Source organism: Artemia sp. Qi Xiang Cuo, chromosome 14 (assembly GCF_049724085.1).
Source record: "Artemia sp. Qi Xiang Cuo chromosome 14, ASM4972408v1, whole genome shotgun sequence".
Classification (NCBI taxonomy): Eukaryota; Metazoa; Arthropoda; class Branchiopoda; order Anostraca; family Artemiidae; genus Artemia; species Artemia sp. Qi Xiang Cuo.
Genome location: NC_142807.1, coordinates 6,902,925 through 6,926,085, shown reverse-complemented (window position 1 = coordinate 6,926,085; position 23,161 = coordinate 6,902,925). Strand labels below are relative to the sequence as shown.

General features: G+C 36.6%; 1 protein-coding gene across 1 annotated transcript in view; it reads left to right on the top strand.

Moving 5' to 3' along the window:
- LOC148944075 (uncharacterized) overlaps positions 1-23,161 on the top strand; it is an 81,364-nt gene that overhangs the window by 14,895 nt on the left and 43,308 nt on the right. Inside the window, exons 2-3 of the mRNA XM_089100201.1 lie at positions 13,096-13,311; positions 15,907-16,069. Coding sequence (XP_088956327.1) covers positions 13,096-13,311; positions 15,907-16,069 — 379 coding nt within the window. The remainder of the gene's footprint in view (positions 1-13,095; positions 13,312-15,906; positions 16,070-23,161) is intronic.

Genomic DNA, 23,161 nt, shown 5'->3' with positions numbered 1-23,161 from the left:
GCAAAATGTTTATAGAGGAAAACAGATCCGATTTTGATACAAAGCATGGGTGCTAGCTTGTTCTCATGGATATCCCTGCAAAATCGATCTTTACTATGGGAGGAGTGAGCAACAGCCTGCAACACCCATAGGAACTCGTGTGGTCACAAACCTATTGTCAGTTGTTGAAAAAGTAGCCCATCACGAAGTCTTCTTTGATAATTTCTTCACAAGCCACGATCTTCTCACACAGCTTCACTCGCAAAGGATTTCATGCCACTGGAACTGTGCGTGAAAATCGCTTGAAGGGGTGTTGTCTCGAAGAAAAGAAATTTATGGAAAAGAAGGAACGCGGTTATTGTGACTACAGGTCAGATGGAGTGGTGGCTGCCAAGTGGAAAGATACCAAAGCCGTTTGTGTAGTAACCGACTATGACTCCATGAAACCGCTTCACCAGGCAAAAAGATACTCAGTGGCGGAGCGCAAAGATGTTCTAATTTGACAGCCACGCCTTATTAGAAATTTCAATCAGGGAATGGGAGGCGTTGACCTAGTCGATAATGCTTTGTCAGCATACAGACCAAATTTTCGAGGAAAAAAGTTGTATTGGATCATAGGCCAAAATCTTCTTTGCACGTTCATGGTAGCAGCTTGGCGGTTCTACCGTCACTTGCATGATGGTGATGTGGCTGGAAAGATCCCACAGTTTGAATTCCTCTGTAAAGTTGTTCAGGGTCTTTTCACAACGAAACCTACCGTCCAGGTCATGATGAGAGCTTAGGATCTCTGCGGATCTACTCTAAGAAATCAACCGCGCTCATGTACTGGTGACAGTAGAGAAGCAGGGTCGATGCCAAGTATGCAAAAAAAAATGCACGGCTAGAGGTCAGAGAGTGCTGCGTCAACTTTCACTTGCAACGGTGCTACGAGTAATTCCACGCCTAATTTGGATTCGTCTTTTATACTAATTTTCAATGAGCATGACAAAAGATGTTTATCCATATATTTTCTTCAGTTCCAAAGACAATATTACCGCCCAACATTCCCATATGGGAACATAGTACCATGGTTACACTGTTAGGTGCGAAAAAATATTTGGAACCACGAATCTTTAAGTTAGAACCCTATTTCACTGCACTAAAGCAAGCACCGCAAAAATTTAACAGTAACTGGTCTTAGGCGTTAATGGGTAAAATCATGGAACATGTTACCTGACTATGTTTTTCTAGAAATAATGTTACAGCTTTTTAAAAAAAGTTTGGTTGGAACTTCTTTTTATGAAAGGCAATATATAGAACCATAATATTTATGGCATTTATAAAAGCTGCTTTACTCAGTGCCCCGTAAGAAGAGTGTCAGGTTTTTGTCTCTGTGCATTCTGTTGTATTTGTTTATCTCCGTAATGTGTTCAGCCCATGGAATTTATTTGCTATGTTGTAGTAGTAAATGGCCAGGTGTCCAATTCTTGGTTTTTTATTTTGTTTATTGTTGTTTATTGTCTGTTTATAACGAAACAAGTCTAGGGCTTACTCCTTTTTTTGTTTAAAATAACTAAATAAAATACAATACATAAATAAAATAACTAAATAAAATAACTAAATAAAATATTGGCATTCTCTTAGTTCTCTTTAGTTAGTCTATTCTCAATTAGTTATCTTCAATCAGTATTCAATCATTCTTTCTTTTTGGAGTGATTAATTAAAAAAAACTCCGAAAAACGAGTTTTTGAAAGAAAAGTAAAGGCCATTTTATACTTAAGCTCAGCAGATATAAATACCTTTTAAATTCAAAATAAACACGACCAGAAATTAATATTAAAGAACATATAATCCCCAAAACAAGAAGAAAATGAACAAGGGATAATAGCAAAAACATACAACAAGCATTTATATAAATGAATAAATAGATCTTAAGGCCAGTAACGCTTAGATTGAATTTGATTATCAAGCATAACACGAAAAAATAAATTTCCTATTTAAGTATAAATGAAACTTAAAACGAATAGCAATTAAATATACAATCAATGCAAAAAACATACAATAGATATTAATGTAAATTAATAAATAAATCTTAAAAATAGTGAAATTTAAATTGAATATGCAAATCAAGCTTGAAACGAACAAAATCACCTCAAACAAGAGTTTAGGTATGACCTTCTTCTCTTACTGTAAAAGTCTAAAACCTACTGCGTCATTGGCGCTTTACTGAAAACCAGTTTTATGACAAATATTTACTTTTGTACTTAATATTGAAAATAAACATTAAAGTTATAGTAATATTTTTAACTGATGAGCTTTTAGCAATTAATATCATTGTGCATCGAATATTCAGTTTAATTTATTAGCTCTTTTTAAAGCTGTTGAAGACGAATAAAGTTTCCCTACAAACAAGTGTTTGGATACTGCCTCCTTTCCTAACTGTAAATAAAAACCAAAAGCCTACTGCGTCATTGGCGCTTAAGTGAAAACGGATTATATTACAAATGTTTTCTTTTCCAGTTCTTACAGTATTGAAAATAAAAATACAATTACAGTGAAATAAATTCTTGAACTGATGGATCTTGCAACAATTAATATCATTATGCAATAAATATTCAATTTGATGTTGTTTGTACTTCCTAAGACTATTCAAGACGCATATAGCTTTCAGTAAAGCGCTAATGACGCAGTAGGTTTTAGACTTTTACAGTAAGAGAAGGAGGTCATACCCATACTCTTGTTTGTGGTGATTTTTGTTCGTTTTAAGCTTGATTTTCATATTCAATTTAAGTTTCACTAGTTTTAAGATTTATTTATTAATTTAAATTAATATCTATTGTATGTTTGTTTGCATTGACTGTTTATTTAATTTCTGTTCGTTTTAAGTTTCATTTATACTTCAATAGGAAAATATTTTTTTCGTTTTAAGCTTGATATTCATATTCAATCTAAGCATTACTCGCTTTAAGATCTATTTATTTATTTACATTATTACTTGTTGTATCTTTTTGCTATGATTTTTTATTTAATTTCTGTCCGTTTTGGGTTTCATTTATTCTTTAATAGTAATTTCTGGTCGTTTTGAGTTTGAATTTTAAAACTTATTTATATCTGCTGAGCTTAAGTTTAATATCGCCTTTACTTCTCTTTAAAAAACTTATTTTTTGGAAAGTTCTTTTAAATTAATTTTTGTTCGTTTTTTATTGGAAAAAATTTCAAGTTTTTAAAAATTCCTTATTTCAAAATCAAACTTTAAAAAAAATCAAATATTCTTCAAAGCATCAAAACTGATATCAAATTAACAATATTAAAGTGAAAAAATGGGTTTGTGTCAACCTCGGAGTTTTTATTATCTGATGTTTGAACTATTTAAAAAAAAAATTTTTATCGGATGGGTTTGGGGAAAAAGGGCGTGGGGGGACTAGATTAAGCTTCGGTCTCTTTTGACTCTTTAATATCAAAAAACTTTCTATTTTCAATCAAATGAGCACTCTCTGAAGTTTATAAGAGTATCCCTTCTATAAGAACCATATATATCCCCAGAGTATAACTTACAACGCCTATCCCTGGGCCCTGGGGGGTTGTGTCTGACCCTGGAGTTTTAATATCTGAGGGTTGAACTATTTTTAACAAAATGGTCACCTGAAATTTTTATCGGATGGGTTTATCCATCCGATACACCCAAGGGCGTGGAGGGTGGGAGGGGCTAGTTGCCCTCTAATCCTTTTTCACTCTGGGAAAATGAACTACAACTTTTAATTTCCATTCAAATGAACACTCTCTGAAGTTTATACGAGCATACCCTCCATAAGAACCCTATCTGCCCCCAGAGCATTACTTACAACGCCTGCCCTGGGGGGGGGGGTGTCGACACAAGAGTTTTTCTTATATGATCTTTGAACTATTTTTGACGAAATGGCTACCTCAAATTTTTTATTAGATATAATTGGGGAAAAAGGGCTTGGGGGGCCAGTTGCCCTCTGATCACTTTTGACTCTTAAAAAGGGCACTAGAACTCTCGATTTCCAATCGAATGAGCCCCCTTTAAAGCTTATAAGACGACCCGTTCTATATGAGGTGTCTCTGGGGAAAAAATAAATGGAGTGTGGGGGAGGCTAGCTGCCCTCCAATCACTTTTGACTCTTAAAAAGTGAATTACAACTTTCAATTTCAAATCAAATGAGCCCTCTAGGAATTTTGTACGAGCATCCCTTCCGTAACAACCATATATGCCCCAGGGCATAGCCTAAAACGTCTACCCCCGGGCCCTGGGGGGCTGTGTCGACACCGGAGTCTTTTTTGTTATCCGAACTTTGAACTATTTTTAAAAAATGTCTATATAAAAATTTTTATTTGATGAATTTAGGGCGTGGAGGAGGGGGAGGGGTGGGTGGGTGGGTAGTTGCCCTCCGATATCTTTTGATTCTTAAAAAGTGAACAAGAACTTTCAATTTTCAATCAAGTTAGCCCTCTCTGAAATTTATACGAGCATTCCTTTCATAAGAACCATATATGCCCCCAGGGCATAACTTATAACCCTTGCCCCTGGGGACTGTGGGGGGAGTGTCCTGTTCAAACGTATAATTTCCATAATTTCGAACTGCGTTGAACAAAATGCCTATATCAAAATTTTGATTGGATGTGTTTGGGTAAATGGTGTGCGTGGAAGGGGTGTCAGTTGCCCTAGAATCACTTCCGACTATTAAAAAAGGAACTGGTCATTTAAATTTCCAATCGAATGAGTTCTTTCTAAAGTTTCTAACACAATGTTGTCTATAAAATACCTTATATGCCCCCAGGGTATAACTTGCAACCCTTGCCCCGAGGGCTCTGGGCGAGTTGTCATCCTCAAAGACCAAATTTCCAGAACTTAAAAGTACGTTTGATAAAATGGCTATCTCAAAATTTGATTGGATGTGTTTGGGTAAAAGGTGGGCGTGAGAAGGGGGTTAGCTGCCCTCCAATCACTTTCGACTATTAAAAAGGGCACTAACCCTTTGAGTTTCCAATCGAATGAGCCTTTTTGAAGTTTCTACGACGACGCCTTCTATAAAAACCTTATATGCCCCCAGGGCATAACTTAAAATCCTTGCCCTGAGGGTTGTGGGGATTGTCCTCAAAAACATATTTCTATCTGGAAATTAACTTCGCTGAACAAAATGGCTATCTCAAAATCTTAATTGGTGGTGTTTGGGGGAATGCTGGGCATGGGGGGGCTAGTTGCCCTCCAATCACTTTCGACTAATAAAAAGGGTACTAGCCCTTTGAATTTCCAATTTAATGAGCCTGTTTTGAAGTTTCTACGACCACGATTTCTGCAAAAAACTTATATGCCCCTAGGGCATAACTTACAACCCTTGCCCTGAGGGTTGTGGGGGAGTATCCTCCTCAAAAAATATTTTTCATCAGGAAATCAACTACGCTGAATAAAATGGCTATCTCAAAATTTTGATTGGATGTGTTTAGGGAATGATTGGAGTGGGGGGCCTAATTGCCCTCCAATCACTTTCGAATATTAAAAAGGGCACTAGCCCTATGAATTTCCAATTGAATGAGTCCTTTTTGAAGTTTCTACTACAACCGTTTATATAAAAAAAAAACCTTACATGCCCTCAGGGCATAACGTACAACCCTTGCCCTGAGGGCTGTGGGGGAGTATACTCCTCAAAAACATTTTCTGTGTAGAAATCAACTATGCTGAACAAAATGGCCATCTCAAAATTTTGATTGGATGTGTTTGGAAGAATGGTGGGAGTCGGGGGGTGGGGGTGGCAAGTTGTCCTCCAATCACTTTTGACTATTAAAAAGGGCACTAGCCCTTTGAAATTTCCTATCGAATGAGCCTCTTTTGAAGTTTTTATGACAACGTCTTCTATAAAAACCTCATTTGCCCCCAGGGCATAACTTAAAACCCTTGCCCTGAGGGTTGTGGGGGAGTGTCCTCCTCAAAAACATATTTTTTATCTGGAAATCAACTGTGCTGAACAAAATGGCTATCTCAAAATTTTTATTGGATGTGTTTGGGGGAATGATGGGCGTGGGAGGGCTAGTTGCCCTCCAATCACTTTTGACTATTAAAAAGGGCACTAGCCCTTTGAATTTCCAATTGAATGAGCCTTTTTTTTAAAGTTTCTACGACAACACCTTCTATAAAAACCTTATGTGCCCCCAGGGCATAACTTACAACATTGCCCTGAGGGCTGTGGGGGAGTGTCCTCCTCAAAAACATATTTTCTGTGTAGAAATCAACTATGCTGAACAAAATGGCCATCTCAAAATTTTGATTGGATGTCTTTGGGAGAATGGTGGGAGTGGGGGGGGGGGGGGGGTAGTTGTCCTCCAATCACTTTCGACTATTAAAAATGGCACTAGCCATTTGAATTTCCAATCAAATGAGTTTTTTTGAAGTTTTTACGACAACGCCGTCTATAAAAACCTCATTTGCCCCCAGGGCATAACCTAAAACCCTTGCCCTGAGGGTTGTGGGGGAGTGTCCTCCTCAAAAACATATTTTTTTATATCTGGAAATCAACTGCGCTGAACAAAATGGCTATCTCAAAATTTGGATTGGATGTGTTTGGGGGAATGATGGGTGTGGGAGGGCTAGTTGCCCTCCAATCACTTTCGACTACTAAAAAGGGCACCAGCCCTTTGATCTTCCAATGGAATGAGCCTTTTTTGAAGTTTCTACGACAACACCTTCTATAAAAACCTTATATGCCCCCAGGGCATAACTTAAAACACTTGCCCTGAGGGTTTTGGGGGAGTGTCCTCCTCAAAAACATATTTTCTATCTGGAAATCAACTACGCTGAACAAAATGACTATCTCAAAATTTTGATTGGATGTGTTTGGGGGAATGATGGGCGTAGGGGCAGGGAGGGCTAGTTGCCCTCCAATCACTTTCAACTATTAAAAAGGGCAATAGCCCTTTGAATTTCCAATCGAATGAGTCCTTTTGGAACTTTCTACGACAACGCTTTCTATAAAAACCTTATATGCCCCCAGGGCATAACTTACAACCCTTTCCCTGAGGTCTGTGGGGGAGTGTCCTCCTCAAAAACATGTTTTCTTTCTGGAAATCAACTACGCTGAACAAAATGGCTGTCTCAAAATTTTGATTGGATTTGTTTGGGGGAATGATCGGCGTGGTGGGGGGGGGGATAGTTGCCCTCCTGTCACTTTTGACCCTTAAAAAGGGCACTAGAACTATCGATTTTCTTTCTAATGAGCCCCCTTTGAAGTTTCTACGACGACCCCTTTTTATATGAAGTTCCTCTGGGGAAAAAAAATAATAATCATAAACGATGTTGGCATACCCGGGCTCTTCGTATCGAAGGAGTTGTCTTCGAAACTTCTAAAAGGGCTCATTCGATTGGGAATTGGAGTGACTAGTGCCCTTTTTAACAGTCGAAAGGGATTGGAGGGCAACTAGCCCTCCGCCCCCCACGCCTATCATTCCCCCAAACACATCCAATCAAAATTTTGAGATAGCCATTTTGTTCAGCGTAGTTGATTTCCAGGTAGAAAATATGTTTTTGAGGAGGACACTCCCCCACAGCCCTCAGGACAAAGGTTTTAAGTTATGCCTTGACGGCATATAAGAACGATGTTGGCACAATTTACTATTTATTATTTTTACTTTAGAGCAGGGCACTTCATATGGAAGGGGTCGCTCTAGAAACTTTAAAAGGGGCTCATTTGATTGGAAATTGAGAGTTCTATTGCCCTTTTTAATAGTTGACAGGGATTGGAGGGCAACTAGCCCCCCACGCCCATCATTCCCCCAAAGACATCCAATTAAAATTTTTAGATAACCATTTTGTTCAGCGTAGTTGATTTCCAGATAGAAAATATGTTTTTGAGGAGGACACTCACCTACAACCCTCAGGGCAAGGGTTTTAAGCTATGCCTTGGGGGTATATAAGGTTTCTATAGAAGGATTTGTCGTAGAAACTTCAAAAAAGGCTCATTCGATTGGAAATTCAAAGGGCTAGTAAAGTAAAGAGGTATTCAAAGTATTCAAAGTAAAGAGGAGGACACTCCCCACAACCCTCAGGGCAAGGGTTTTAAGTTATGCCCTCGGGGCATATAAGAACGATGTTGGCACAATGTATTATTTATTAATTTTTTCCTTTAGAGCAGGGTATTTCGTATCGAAGAAGTTGGCCTAGAAACTTCGAAAATCGCTCATTCAATTGGAAATTGGAGTGACTTGTGCCCTTTTTAATAGTTGAAGGTGATTGGAAGGCGACTAACACCTTTTCCCCGCCCACCATTTCCCGAAACACATCCAATAAAAATTTTGAGATAGCCATTTTGTTCAGCATAGTTGATTTCCAGATAGAAATTATGTTTTTGAGGACAGTTCCCCACAGCACTTACGGCAAGGGTTGTAAGTTATGGCCTGGGGGCATATAAGGTTTTTTATGGAAGGCGTTGTCGTAGAAACTTTAAAAAGGCTCATTCGATTGGAAATTCAAGGGGCTAGTGCTCTTTTTAATAGTCGAAAGTGATTAGAGGGCAACTAACCTGCTTCTCACGCCCACCTTTTCCCCAAACACATCTAATCAAAACTGTGAGATAGCCATTTTATTCAACGTAGTTTTAAGTTCTGGAAATTAGGTCTTTGAGGTTGACACCTCCCCCTCCCCACAGCCCTCAGGGTAAGGGCTGTAAATTATGCTCAGGGGGCATATAAGGTTTTTATATAACGCGTTGTCGTAGAAACTTCAAAAAGGGCTCATTCGATTGCAAATTGAAATGGCTAGTGCCCTTTTTAATAGTCGAAAGTGATTGAAAAGCAACTAACACCCCTTTCACGCCCACCATTTCCCCAAACACATTCAATAAAGATTTTGAGATAGCCATATTGTTCCAAGCAGTTCAAAGTTCAGGAAATTATACCTTTGAGCAGGACACTCCCCCCACAGTCTTCAATGCAAGGGTTGTAAGTTATGCCCTGGGGGCATTTAAGGTTTTTGTTGAAATCTTTGTCTTAGAAACTTGAAAAAGGGCTCATTCGATTGGAAATTCAAAGGGGTAGTGCCCTTTTTATAGTCGACAGTGATTTGAAGGTAACTAGCTCCCTTCTCACGCCCATCTTTTCTCCAAACACATCCAATGAATATTTTAGATAGTCATTTTATTCAACTTAGTTGAAAGTTTTGGAAATTAGGTCTTTAAGGATGACAACCCCCCCCACCACAGCCCTCAGGGCCAGGGTTGTCGGTTATGCCCTGGTGGCATATAAGGTTTTTATTGAAAGCGTAGAAACTTCAAAAGAGCTCATTCAATTTGAAATTGAAAGGGCTAGTGCCTTTTTTAATAGATGAAAGTGATTGGAGAGCGACTAACGCCCCTCTCACGCCCAAAATTTCCCCAAAGACATCCAATCTAACTTTCGAGATAGCCAGTTTGTTCAACGTTTTTGAATGTTCTGGAAATAAGGTCTTTTATGATAATAACCCCCTCAGAGCCCTCAGTGCAAGGGTTGTAAGTTATGCCCTGGGGGCATATAAAGTTTATATAGAAAGTTGTTATAGAAATTTCAAAAGGGCTCTTTTGATTGGAAATTGAAATTGCCCTTTTTGATAGTCGAAAGTTAGTGGAGAGTAATTAACGCCCCTCTTATGCCCACCATTTCCCCAAAAACATTAATCAAAGTTTAGAGATAGCCATTTTGTTCAACATAGCTGAAAGTTCTGGAAATTATTTATTTAAGGATGACAAACCCCCCAGAGCCCCAAGGGCAAAGGTTGTAAGTTCTGCCTTGTGGGTATATAAGGTTTTCATAGATAGAGTTGTCGTAAAACTTCAAAAGGGGCTCATTCAATTCGAAATTACCAGAGGGCCAGTGCCCTTTGTAATATTCGAAAGTGATTGGAGAGTAACTAACCCCCCTCTCACGCCCACTATTCCTCCAAACACATCCAATCAAAATTTTCAGATAGCCATTTTGTTCAACGTAGTAGAAAGTTCTGGAAATTTGGTCTTTGAGAATGACCCCCCCCCATCAGTCAGAGCAAGGGTTGTAAGTTATGCCCTGGGGGCATATAAGATTTTTAATGGAAGTTTTGTCGTAGAAACTTAAAAAGGACTCATTCGATAGCAAAATTAAAGGGATTGGGCCATTTTAATAGTTGAAAGTGACAGGAGAGCGACTATGGCCCCTCTCACACCCCCCATTTCTCCAAACACAAACAATCAAAGTTTTGGGATAGCCCTTCTGTTTAACGTAGTTGAAATTTCTGGAAATTTCATCTTAGAGGATGACAACCACCCTAACAAACCTTAGGGGAAGGGTTGTAATTTATGCCCTGGGGGCATGTAAGGTGTTTATAGAAAGCATTGTCGTTTCCAAAAGGGCTCATTCGATTGAAAATCGAAAGGCCTATGCCCTTTTAAATAGTCGAAAGTGATTGGAAGGCTTGACATTTTTATAGTGAAGATCGATGTTGGTATAATGTATTATTTGTTGCTGTTGTTGTTGTTTAGACCAGGGCACTTCGTATCGAAGGAGTTGTCGTGGAAACTTCGAAAAGGGCTCATTCGATTGAAAATAGAAAGGGCTGATGCCCTTTTTAATAGTCGAAAGTGATTTTAGGGTAACTAATCCCCCTTCTACTCCCACCCTCCCACATCAACCCTCCCAATCCTTCTCTTAAAATTTAATCAAATCAAAATAGCTTAAGTGTATCCAAGCTATCAAAGAAAGTAAACAGATTTTTTTGCGAATGGTATCAAGTTTTCCATTTTAGGTCAACTAGAGGAGGTATGAAACTAATCTAAACAGTACTATTTGTGTCCAGATTTTTAAAAGGGTGTATGTTGTTAAAAATTGCTGAAAATTTTTTTCCAGCATACAAATAGCAGGCCAAACTATAAAGTCTTAAAAAACGAAAAGATTTAAAGTATTATTTTCTATGTCAATATAAAACGAACAGAAATTAATTGAAAAAACTTTTTTCGCAAAATAAGTTTTTCAAAGAAAAGTAAAGAACTCCATTAAACACAAAATGAGCAAAAATAAAATCAAATAATCTACCAAGCGTGAAACTACCACAAACCAGTATCGATAAATAAATGAAACCCAAAACGAACAGAAATTACAATAATTAACCTTTTATAAAAGTTATAGAAGTATAGAAGTAATACTCGTTTTGAGTCAAATTCAAAACGAGCAGAAATTAACATAAGTTTGGCGCAAAACCCCTATGCCTTCCCAAGGCTAGAACAAAATTTTCACTTTACTGAAAAATACAAATGAATATGCATTGTCAGTTTAATATACACATACTGATATTTAGTAATCAAAATGTTAATGTTATTTGATTTATTAAAGTTATAAAAGTGTAAACTTTTACATTGTTTCAGTAAAGTGCAAATTTTATTCTAGATCTGGGAAGTCTTAGGGGTTTTGCGGCCAACTTATGTTAATTTCTGCTCGTTTTGAGTTTGACTCGGTTAATTATTGTAATTTCTGTTCGTTTTGGGTTTCATTACTTTATCGATACTGATTTGTGGTAGTTTCACGATTGGTAGATTATTTAATTTTATTTTTGCTTATTTTTTGTTTAATGGAGTTCTTTACTTTTTTTTGAAAAATTCATTTTGTGGAAAAGGTTTTATAAATTAATAATAATAAAACATTGGAGCCGTATGGCCTTTACTATAGGTAACGCTATAGCGTTGCCTCTGATAGATTTATAGAGAAAGCAGGAGCTGCTTTATATAAGTTTTTAGCTGAGGCTATAGATATAGATGATAGCCATTTGGCATTAAATAGCCTTTTTTTCGTTTTCTTTTTTTTTATTCATCAAGAAGCAGTTGACCATGCTATTCTTTTCGATATGTTGGAAAATATAGAAACTCAGGGAATGGCACTTGATTTAGTTGGATCATATTTATCTGGAAGAAGTTATAAAGTCTTTGTTGTTGACCAATCTATTTATTCATCACTCATCACTGGGGCTCACAAATCTCATCACTGTCTCATATTTTTGTATTCAAAAATATAGGGATACCTCAGGGATCTTTCCTGGGGCTAATGCTTTTCTTAATGTACATAAATAATTTTACAAATTATTTACTTTCAAGTGATGAGTTCCCAATATTGTTTGCACATGATTTAACGATTAATTTGAGGATGAGAAACAAAGAGGGATTATGACTCTGATATTCTGAATTCTTTGTTTTGTTCAATAAAAGAAAATTAGAACAAGTTGAAAAGCATGCTAAAATTTAACTGAGCTCTGTTGTCCCCCCTTCCCCAAGAATTCCAGTGTTGCTCTGTTGTTACTTCCTCTGCCTCTGTTTTAATTCGTTTGATTGCCTCAAAATGTCTGAATATTTGCCAAATCCAATGAATCATAAGCATCAAAAATGAATTTGCTTAGACAATTCCTATTTCAGGAATTTTCTCAAAATGGGTAGTAAGAATCTGAAAACTCCAAATGAGTCATAAGCATTACAAATAAGTACCCCAAAACTCCAAATGAGTCATAAGCATCTCCAAACTCCAATGGATCCATCTCCAAATGACTCTTAAGCATAACAGATCTATTTGTTTCGACAATTTCTATTTCAGAAATTGTCTCTGAATGAGTCATAAGCATCGTAAATGAGCATCTTAAAATACCAAATGAGTCATAAGCATCACAAATAAGTATCCCCAAACTCCAAATGAGTCTTAAGCATAACAGATCTTTTTGCTTAGACAGTTTCTATTTCAGAAATTGTCTCTGAATGAGTCATAAGCATCATAAATGAGCATATTAAAATACCAAATGAGTCATAAGCATCATGAATGAATTTGCTTAGACAATTCCTATTTCAGTCATACTTTTTTAAGTATGCATCAAATTTTAGCAATTGTTAATAAATTGATTCAGCTGGTTTTGGTATTAGAAAATTTTTTCAGCCAATTTATCTTACCTCTAAAAAATATTTTTAGCTGATTTTAGATATTTAATATGATAAGGATTTAATGTTGGTAGTTTAGATCGTAGCAGTGCTAGTGGAAAAAAAGTGGTCTTTCAGTCCCTATAACAAGTAATTTATAACTTGGTCGACATTTTAGCTGATTTGAGATATTTGGTATGCTAAGGATTTTTAATGTCAGTTATTTCAATTTTAGCAGTGCAAGTGGAAAAAAGAGTGGTCTTCCAATCCCTAGAACAAGTAATTTACAACTTGGTGGACCATCGAATTTTAAGCTTAAAAGAACAGGCAGTTTTGCTGCTGATCATGGACGATCATCTGCTAACGCAGTAGCACATACCCCTTTTCAGACACCAATATCAACTGTATTTGCTACTCCTGGTTCTGGACTGGGTTTACAAAGGTCCAATAAGTAATTAAAAACAATGGCAAATTTACAAATTTACAAAAAAAAAAAAAAAAAAAAAAATGGAGAAAGGGGAGGTAAAATTTATTTTTCTAGTTGTAGAAGAGGGGGCAATTTTATCGTTTTCGATTTTTATAATACAAATACAACCAAAAAGATTGTTTCATGAAAACTGAAAAACAGTCCAATTATAAAAAGTTGGTATGTCATGTTTCATTGTATTTCCGAGATTTTATACAGTAAGTATGCTGACATGCCATAAGTAAAGAATGTACCTTGAAAATCCTAAATATTTGGATAATGGTCATTTTGGCAAATCCATTGGCTGTACCTTCCTTTTTTTTGCAGCTTTGTACTGTTTCTAAGGGAAGTTGGGCATTTCCTCTCTAAGCATAAAAGGAGTACCTTAATTTCTTTTTTTTTCTGTAATTTTACTTTATTTTCGTGACATCAAAGAGTCAAAGAACCTTATTCTTTAATTGGAAGTGCAACATCACATGGTTATTCCATAACTGATCATTCTATAACTGGTTGTTTCATATGAGATCAGCCTAGTCATGACACTAAGGTCACACAATTTGACGCAACCATGTAGGTTTATTTCTTCTATAGATGAAATAAACCATAAACTTTTTTAGTTTACCTTTTTTGGTTTTGATTTCATAGTAAACAGTTTTGACAATTTTCATTTTTTGTATCATAGAAGAGAAATACAAAAGTTATTTTTTTTCTGAAAATAATGTATCTCTTCCTTGTTTTCGCATTTATTTAACGAAAGCACATGTTATTTAAAACTGCAATACGAGGAATATAGAAAGAGTATTTTTGGTTCAAGGTACTTTCCAGGGGGTTGAATAAATTATACTAATTTTATTAAATGTAAATTTATTTCTTAAAAAGATTTATTTTCCAGATGATACGTCATTAAAGAAAATATGTTAATGTATTTGCTCATTAGAGTCTATTCTGAACAAAGAAAAACCAAACCGAACGGAAGCTCCAAGTATCAATGTTATTTTATCTCCTTTTTTGCTTAGATTTATTATTATACTTCCTTTAACTTGTAACATTTGATTCTGGCTCTAAAACCCCAAGTAAGGTGCACAACGTGATTTTCAATTCTTCCCTATTAGGAATGACAAAAGAGAGGCCCCCCTTAAATTTGAGATTTGCTTCATAACTCAAAAGTTCATTGCGTCATCGAGATAATAAAAAACAATGGAAATATGGTTCAACGGTCTTCAGACATGGGAAGTAAAGGTAAAAAAAGAAGGTAAAGAATACGGCATTGGACTTTGAAGTCCCTACCGGCGGTGCTGTTCTCCGTTTCTTGGCCCTTCAGCAAGGAGGTGCAATGGGGGACTGGGGGCCAACCATCCTGTGCTGTCGCACACCCTTCCTGTTTACCTTCCCCAGATTTCTCCAGGTACCCATTTTGAGCTGGGTCGACTCTGGCTGAGCTTACAGAATCACACTACTGACTCCTGTCCCAAACCAAATAATTGGATACGCTAGCATTCGAACCCTCGCCCTCTTGGATAAAGAATCCTAAATCCAGCGCACGAATCCACTCGGCTTGGTTCGCCGAGTCGATTGTGGAGCTCCACATGGGAAGTGGAGGTATAATTTACCCTCCCCCTTCCTTGATCATCCCTTATATGAATTTGAGTATTTGTATTTTCATTCGGAGCAGTAATGCGTCATTGTAAAGTTTTTCTAGGTTAGATCATAATGACAGATTCATGTTAGGAACATGTGCATGAGTTCATTGTGGAGTGCCGCGTACTTCGTAGAGGGGGAGGTTTTTATGAAAACTCCGACAAGCAAATAGACTGTGCGAATATTATAGAAAAATATGGTATTTTCCCAAAAATTTTGTGTTTCTATTTCTGTTGATCTGGGTACGGATTGTACGGGTTTAAGAATCCTTGCCCAACGTGAATGCCTGACCTACTAAATATGTTCAACGAAAACGTGAAACCAAAAGAATTTGCAACAAATGCATGCTCATAATCATAATCAGACATCCATTATGCTTAATCAGAAAACTATGTCAATATTTTTAGTTTGTTCATAACCTCCACAGTTTGTTCCCAAAATCATTCAAAGTAAAATAACTCTTTTTTTTATCTTTTTGAACAACAGAAGTAGAAGAAAACAGACAAGAGAAAAATAGTTTTTTAAGGAAAAACAGAAGCAGGTCTAGTAAAAAAAAAATGCAGTCGAAACCTCATTGCCACGTATAGTTGCTTCTTCTTATTTGCTTTTTGGAGGGATGACTGAAAAATTAAAAGAGTAGAAAATTAAAAGAGAAGCTTTCATTAAAAGTGCTGGAATTTCTTATTCTTCTTACAAATATTTTTTTAAAGAATTGAAGTGCTAAGATGGTACAAATCGCTGCAGGCTATGTAAACCGAAATTTTAAGGTTACCAGATGCTTTTTCCAGGGAGGTGGTCAATAGTGCTCAGATGTGGCTGCAAATAAAGTTAGAAATTAGGGTTTGGGTTAGTTCTTCTGTCTTGATTTCTATGAAAGTCCCCCGGTCCCTCTCTGTTTGCAGATTTAATTTCATGCATGGTATAAATTGTTCTATGTCGCAGGGGTCGTGCAAAAGACGGTGTGAACTACCATGACAAAGCTGTGCAAAAGAAGCTTTTGGTCAAGATTCACGACTTTTTGGATGCAAGTGGACTTCGAGACGCTGCTGAGAGATTCCGAGGAACCCTTAGGATTGACAAAAAAGAATTTGTCGGACTGTTTAAGGTAGGGTAATATTAAAGCTGATCTACTGGACGCTGTTAATATAAAAGTTGATCTTCTGGATCCTGTTAATGTTAAAAGTTAAATATTAAAGTTGATCTTTTGGATGCTGTTAATGTTTTTTTCACCGTCTAGCAAGATGTACTGAATCAAGAGGCCTTTCTTTCTGACAAACTGGATTGTAAAATCACAATCTGAATTGTAAATTTGCTGTTCCAGTGATAATCCAGATTCTTGTAGTTCGGAATCCAGATTCTTGTAGTTGGGACCTTAACGACCTGTTTTATATTAAAATCCTTACATGTAGAATCAAGTTTTATATCATTTGCGTCACCCATCAGGAAAAATCCTGCATTTGGGTATTTTGATAGTAGAAAGTCAGCACTTGCATGTAAGTTTTCGGATCTTTTTGTCAGCGGATCTCTGATTAGGGGTGTAATAAAAACAACACAGGGCAATTAAATTGAAAAAACGTGGCAAGACTTTAGGTCGAACACACACCCACATAATCTCATCAAAGGGAGCAAGACACGGAATTGAGATTTCACTTGGGTACAAGTCATTACGGACAAATGACAGAATTCCGCCACCTTTCATACCCAGAGGTTTGATTTTGTCATTTTGTCAAAAATTATTCAAAGGTCATATAACAAAAAACCCGGTGTCGACACATCCCCCCAGGACCCGGGGGCAGGCGTGGTAAGTAGTGCCTTGGGGAAAATATGGTTCTTATAGAAGGGATGCTAGTATAAACTTCAGAGATGGCTCATTTGATTGAAAATTGAATTTTTTTGAGTTCACTTTTAAAGAGTCGACACAAAGGGCAATTAGCCCCTCACGCTCTTTTTTCTACAAATGCATCAGAAAAGAATTTTGAGGTATTTTATTAGAAATAGTTCAAACATCAGATAATAAAACTCAGAGGTTGGTAAAAAAAAACCAGAGGCCGGGGGCAATTTTTTTTTGTTATGCCTCGGAACATATAAGGTTTTTATGTAAGGAGAGGTCGTATAAACTTCAGAAGTGGCTCATTTGATTGGAAATTGAACGTTTTAGTTACCTTCTTATGAGTCAAAAGAGATTGGAGGGCATCTACCCCCCCCCCTTCCACACACTCCGTTTTTTCTATATGCATCCGATCAAAATTTTGAGATTGTCAGTGCGTTTGAAGTAGTCACAAAGTAACAGTTGAACACGGGTACATTTACAAATAGACCTGAACACTGGTACATTTACATTTTGAAGTGAACACTGTTACATTTTTTAGAAACAAATTTTTCATTCTGCAATCTATGACAGTCACAGTTTCAAACTCAATTTTCTGCAACAAAGATGGTTTTTAACCTATTTTCCATAACTTTATGGTTGACGATTTTCTTGTTTCCATCTATTGTAGTTGTTGTAGCGTCCAAGAAGGGAGAAATGATTTTCTTTTTTTCTAATATAATTTGCACGTTTCCATATCAGTAATGTTTTCCCCTGCTCAACAATCAGGAAAATTATGTCGCCTGGTAGACTTTATTCACTTTTCACTTTTCCAGATTCTACGTTTTCCTTGCTTTTATTTTCAATTAATTTTGAAAATAATCCTCTTATACTGCTAATGCACTTTTCAGCAACAATACCAAAATTATCCAGAGCCGGCACATTCTTCTTCCTTTCTAAGTAATATACGAGTATTACTCCCAAAACGGGAACAGTGTAAAATAATGGGGTTTTTAAGTTACTTATAACATTCATTCTATAGCGATTAAGTATATTATGATTTCTTTCTAGCAACTTGTTACTTTCGTTTGAAATAGTTTCGAATTGAAAGATAGGACAAAATTTCCTTCGTGTTTTCTCAAAAACAATTTACAAGAAAATGAAGTCCATTAACAAGGAACTTTTTTATTGTATTGGTTTTGTGTTAAATTTTAGCTTATAATAGCAAAATTTGAATCCCAGGAATTCAGAGAAAATTTTCAAAGAATGAAAATGTAAAACGTCATTTTTGTTTTCAGAGATAGCTTATGCAAATAAATACTTCAATTTTTTTGCCTTCTTTAAAGCATTAGTAAATTTAGCTATTTAGTCGATACAATTTAAGATAAATTTTACAGACTAATGAACCCGGTTAAATACCACTGTTTATTTACTTATGATGTCGTGTTGAGGCTATATTAAAGAACAAACTCTAAATTATGTTACGGTTGCAGCAGTTCCTGCAACCTAGTAAAAGGCGAAAAGGCATCATGGTTGCAGCAGTTGTTGCGGTCTAGTAAAAGGCAAACCACAGCCCATAATACCGAAAGTTGAAAAATTGTCTGATGAGAAGAATTGCCATCTAACTCTGATTTAGTATTAATAGTAAGGGAGAAGCTCTAGCCCTTAGTAACATTAAAATGTAATGTATTTTTACTTTAAAGAATGGTTTTGATAAATCAGGGTTGCAGTGGTAGCTGGCAATCTAGTAAGAGAGGATCACATCCCACGCTAAGAAATAAAAAAGCCCATAACTCCTAAAAATAATATCAGATTGGAACAAAAGTACACAGTTAGAATTGCTTGTCTAAAACCCCTATAATGCTAAGAAATAAAACTGCCCATAACTCCTAAAAATAATATCAGATTGGAATAAAAAGTACACAGTTAGAACCGCTTGTCTAAAACCCCTATAAAGAAAAATTATAGACCCTTGGCTTGAACACCAAAGAAAATCTGTTGAGTCGAAAAACAAGAAAATTATAATAGAGGGCAAACACTAACTTTTAGTTACTGAAATATCAATAAATAGTAGTAGCCTTAATAGTTTTAGTGGCTGTATTATCTTTTGTAAAATTTTCCATGGTATGGGGCCATATTAGACTTAGTTAGCTGCTTGATTCTCCGAGGCTCGTCTCTTCCTTTTTCCTGTTTGTGATTTATCTTTGAACTATAGTAAAGAATCGGGGTTGCAGCGATAGCTAGCAGCCTAGTAAGAGGCGATCATGTCCAATACTAATAAATATAATAACCCATAACTCCTAAAAATAGAGTCAGATCAAAACAAGAAGTACACCGCCTAGTCTGAAAGAAATTAGAACCGCCTTGTTCGAAACCCCTATATAGAAAACTTACCGTCCCTTGGCTTGAACAACAAGAGAAATATATTGGCTTGAAAATCAAGAAAAGTGGCTGCAACCACTATGTTCTGCATATACGGCATCTTTTTTTTCCTTTTTTCTTTCTTTTTTTCCTCCTCAGATAGCTTGGCACTGGAACATCGTAGGGAGTTGTTTAATGGCTCATTTTAAAGGAAATTGATGTGGTTAAAAATGTTTTTCAATTAATTTTTTTGATAAAATCTCTTTTTACTGAAAACTGCATTTTTCTATAACTCGGTAGTACCTTATGTTATTAACATCAGGAATTTGTCACATCTACGTGCTTTTTTAATTAACAAAAATTTTTTTTTAATAAAATGAATATTTTTACAAAGTACTTCATTTTCATATACTAGATAATAAATGTCGTCATAGTTTTATTTTATAGTAAAGAACGAACTTTAGTCCATAGTAACTGAAGCATTAATCATAAATGCTGCGGTAGTGGCAAACCAGTAAAGAAGAGCACGTACCATACAGTGTTTCCATCCTAGGGATTTGCCCCTAAAATGAGGATTTTTGATGCCTTTTCGGGACAAACTTTTTGATTTAGGGAATTGGGGATTTCTGGGGATTTTTACAAGCGCTCTGGATTTTTTATGGAATTCAAATTAAGAATTAGTATGTTGTATAGTAAATGGTTAAATAAAGGTTTGGCATAGTTCATTATTAATTCGGATTAATAGATGAAACTGAGTAAAAAAAACAACAAAACATCAAAAACTGTTTCTTCATATAAAAGATGACCAATGTTAAATTATAGGCAGCGCGCTAGCGCTGCCTAAGTAAAGAACGATGTGGGCACAATGTGTTTTTTTTTTCTCCATACCCGGGCACTTCGTATCGAAGGAGTTGTCAAAGAAAATTCAAAAAGGGGTCATTCGATTGGACAATCGAGTGGCTAGTGCCTTTTTGATAGTCGAAAGTGATCGGACGGCAACTAGCCCCCCCCCCCCATGCCCATCATTCACCCAAACAGATCCAATCAAAATTTTGAGGTAGCCATTTTGTTCAGCGTGGTTGATTTCCAGTTAAAAAATATATTTTTAAGAAGGAGACTCCCCCACAGCCCTCAGAGCAAGGGTTTTAATCTATGCCCTGGGTGCATATAAGGTTTTAAAAGAGGGTGCTGCCGTAGAAACTTCAAAAAAAGCTCATTCCATTGTAAATTAAATGTGTTAATGCATTTTTAAATAGACGAAATTTATTGTTGGTCACCTAGACCCCCCCCCCCCCACACCCATCCTTCCCCCAAACACATCCAGTCAAAATTTTGGAATAACCATTTTTTTCAGCGTAACTTATATACAGATAGAAAACATATTTTTTAGGCGGACCCTCCCTCAAAAACTTCAGGGCAAAGAGTGTAACTTATATCCCGGATGTACACGAGGTTTTTATTGAAATCTTTGTTCTAGAAGCTTGAAAAACTTCTCATTCGATTTGAAATTCAAAGGGCTAGTACCCTTTTTAATAGTCGAAAGTGATTTGAGGGCAACTAACCCCCTCTCACGCCCACCTTTTCCCCAAACACATCCAATTAAAATTTTTGGATTGCCATTTTATTAAACGTAGTTGAAAGTTTTGGAAATTAGGTCTTTAAGGATGACAACCCCTCCCCCCCCCCCCAGCCCTCAGGGCAAGGGGTGTATGTTATGCCTTGGGGGAATATAATGTTTTTATTGAAAGCGTTGTCGTAAAAACTTCAAAATGGCTCATTCAATTGGAAATTGAAAAGTCTAGTGCCTTTTTTAATAGTTGGAAGTGATTGGATAGTGACTAACGCCCCTTTCACGCCCACCATTTCCCCAAACACATCGAATTATAATTTTGAAATATCCATTTTGTTCAACGTAGTTGAAAGTTCTGGAAATTAGGTCTTTGAGGATAATAATCCCCTCAGAGCCCTTAGTGCAAGGGTTGTAAGTTATGCCGTGGGGTATATAAAGTTTTTATTGAAATTGTTGTCGTAGAAACTTCAAAAGGGCTCATTCAATTGGAAATTGAAAGGGCTAGTGCCTTTTTTAATAGTTGAGAGTGATTGGATAGCGACCAACGCCCCTCTCACGCCCACCATCTTCCAAAACACATCCAATCAAAATTTTGAAATATACATTTTGTTCAAAGTGGTTCAACGTTCTGGAAATTAGGTCTTTTAGAATGATAATCCCCTCAAAGCCCTCAGTGCAAGGGTTGTAAGTAATGCCCTGGGGGCATAAAAGTTTATATAGAAAGTTGTTGTATAAATCATAGGCAGCGCTATCGCGCTGCCTAAGTAAAGAACGGGGACACTCGAGAACGAGACAAGACACGGGGACTAAGTAAAGAGGAGGACACTCCCACATAACCCTCAGGGCAAGAGTTTTAAGTTATGCCCTGGGGGCATGTAAGAACGATGTTGGAACAATGTATTATTTATTAATTTTAACTTTTAAAGTAGGGCACTTCGTATCGAAGAAGTTGTCTTAGAAACTTCGAAAAGGGCTCATTCAATTGGAAATTGGAGTGGCTTGTGCCCTTTTTAATAGTCGAAAGTGACTGGAAGGCGACTAATACCCCTTCAACGCCCTTCATTACCCGAAACACATCCATTCAAAATTTTGAGATACCCATTTTGTTCAGCGAAGTTGATTTCCAGATAGAAATTATGTTTTTGAGGGCAACCCCTCACAGCCCTTAGGGCAAGGGTTGTAAGTTATGCCCTGGGGGCATATAAGGATTTTTATTGAAGGCGTTGTCGTAGAAACTTCAAAAAAGGCTCATTCGATTGGAAATTCCAAGGGCTAGTGCCCTTTTTAATAGTCAAAAGTGATTGGAGGACAACTATCCCTACTGTCACACCCACCTTTTCTCCAAATCCATCTAATGAAAACTTTGAGATAACCATTATTTTCAACGTTGTTTTAAGTTCTAAAACTAAGATCTTTGAGGATGACAACACCCCCACAGCCCTTAGGGCAACACCATTGTCAGTTTAATATACATATACTGATATTTCGTAATCAAAATGTTTGTATTATTTGATTTATTAAAGTTATAAAAGTAATCACATTTGTATTTTTTCAGTACAGTGCAAATTTTGTTCTGGCCTTGGGAAGGCATATTAGTTTTGGGCCCAACTTGTGATAATTTCTGCTCGTTTTGAGTTTGACTTGATTATTTATTGTAATTTCTGTTTGTTTTGGGTTTCATTTATTTATGGATGCTGATTTGTGGTAGTTTCACACTTGGTAGATTATTTGATTTTATTTTTGCTCATTTTGGTAAATGGAGTTCTTTACTTTTCTTTGAAAAACTTATTTTGTGGGAAAAGTTTTTTTAATTAAGCACATAAAGGATCTATATGCGTTCAGTCTAAAATTTAGACATGAGTATCACGGTGGGAAGGCGTCAGGACATCGACACTCAGGACTACTACCGTCAGGACATCGGCAAAATCCGTCACAGCGTCGACAAAAAATCTGTCAGAACCACTAACTGTCAGGACATCGGCAAAATCCGTCATAGCGTCGACAAAAAATCTGTCAGAACCACTAACTGTCAGGACATCGACTGTCATAACGTCGACACGTCAGTTCATAGACAGTCACAATCGCTACCCGTCAGAACGTCGAAAATCATAACATCGACACGTCAGGGCATCAACAAAATGCGTTATACCCTCTAAAATTTTTAAATTTAAGTTTTTTGGGGTTTATGGGGAAAAAGGTACCTAGTTTAGGTTAGACTACGTATTTAATATATGCTATGCTTTACCCCGACCCCCCTGATGTGCTAATATATAGCTGAAATTTGTTTCTAAACAATTAGATACTTATTACTATTATATAAAATTATACATTTTTTTTCGATGTTATGACTGTCGACGTTCTGACGGGTAGCGATTGTGACTGTCAACGTTTTGATGGTTAGTAGTTCTGACGGATTTTCCTTGTCGACGAAACGACGTTTAGTGCTTGTGACGGTTAGA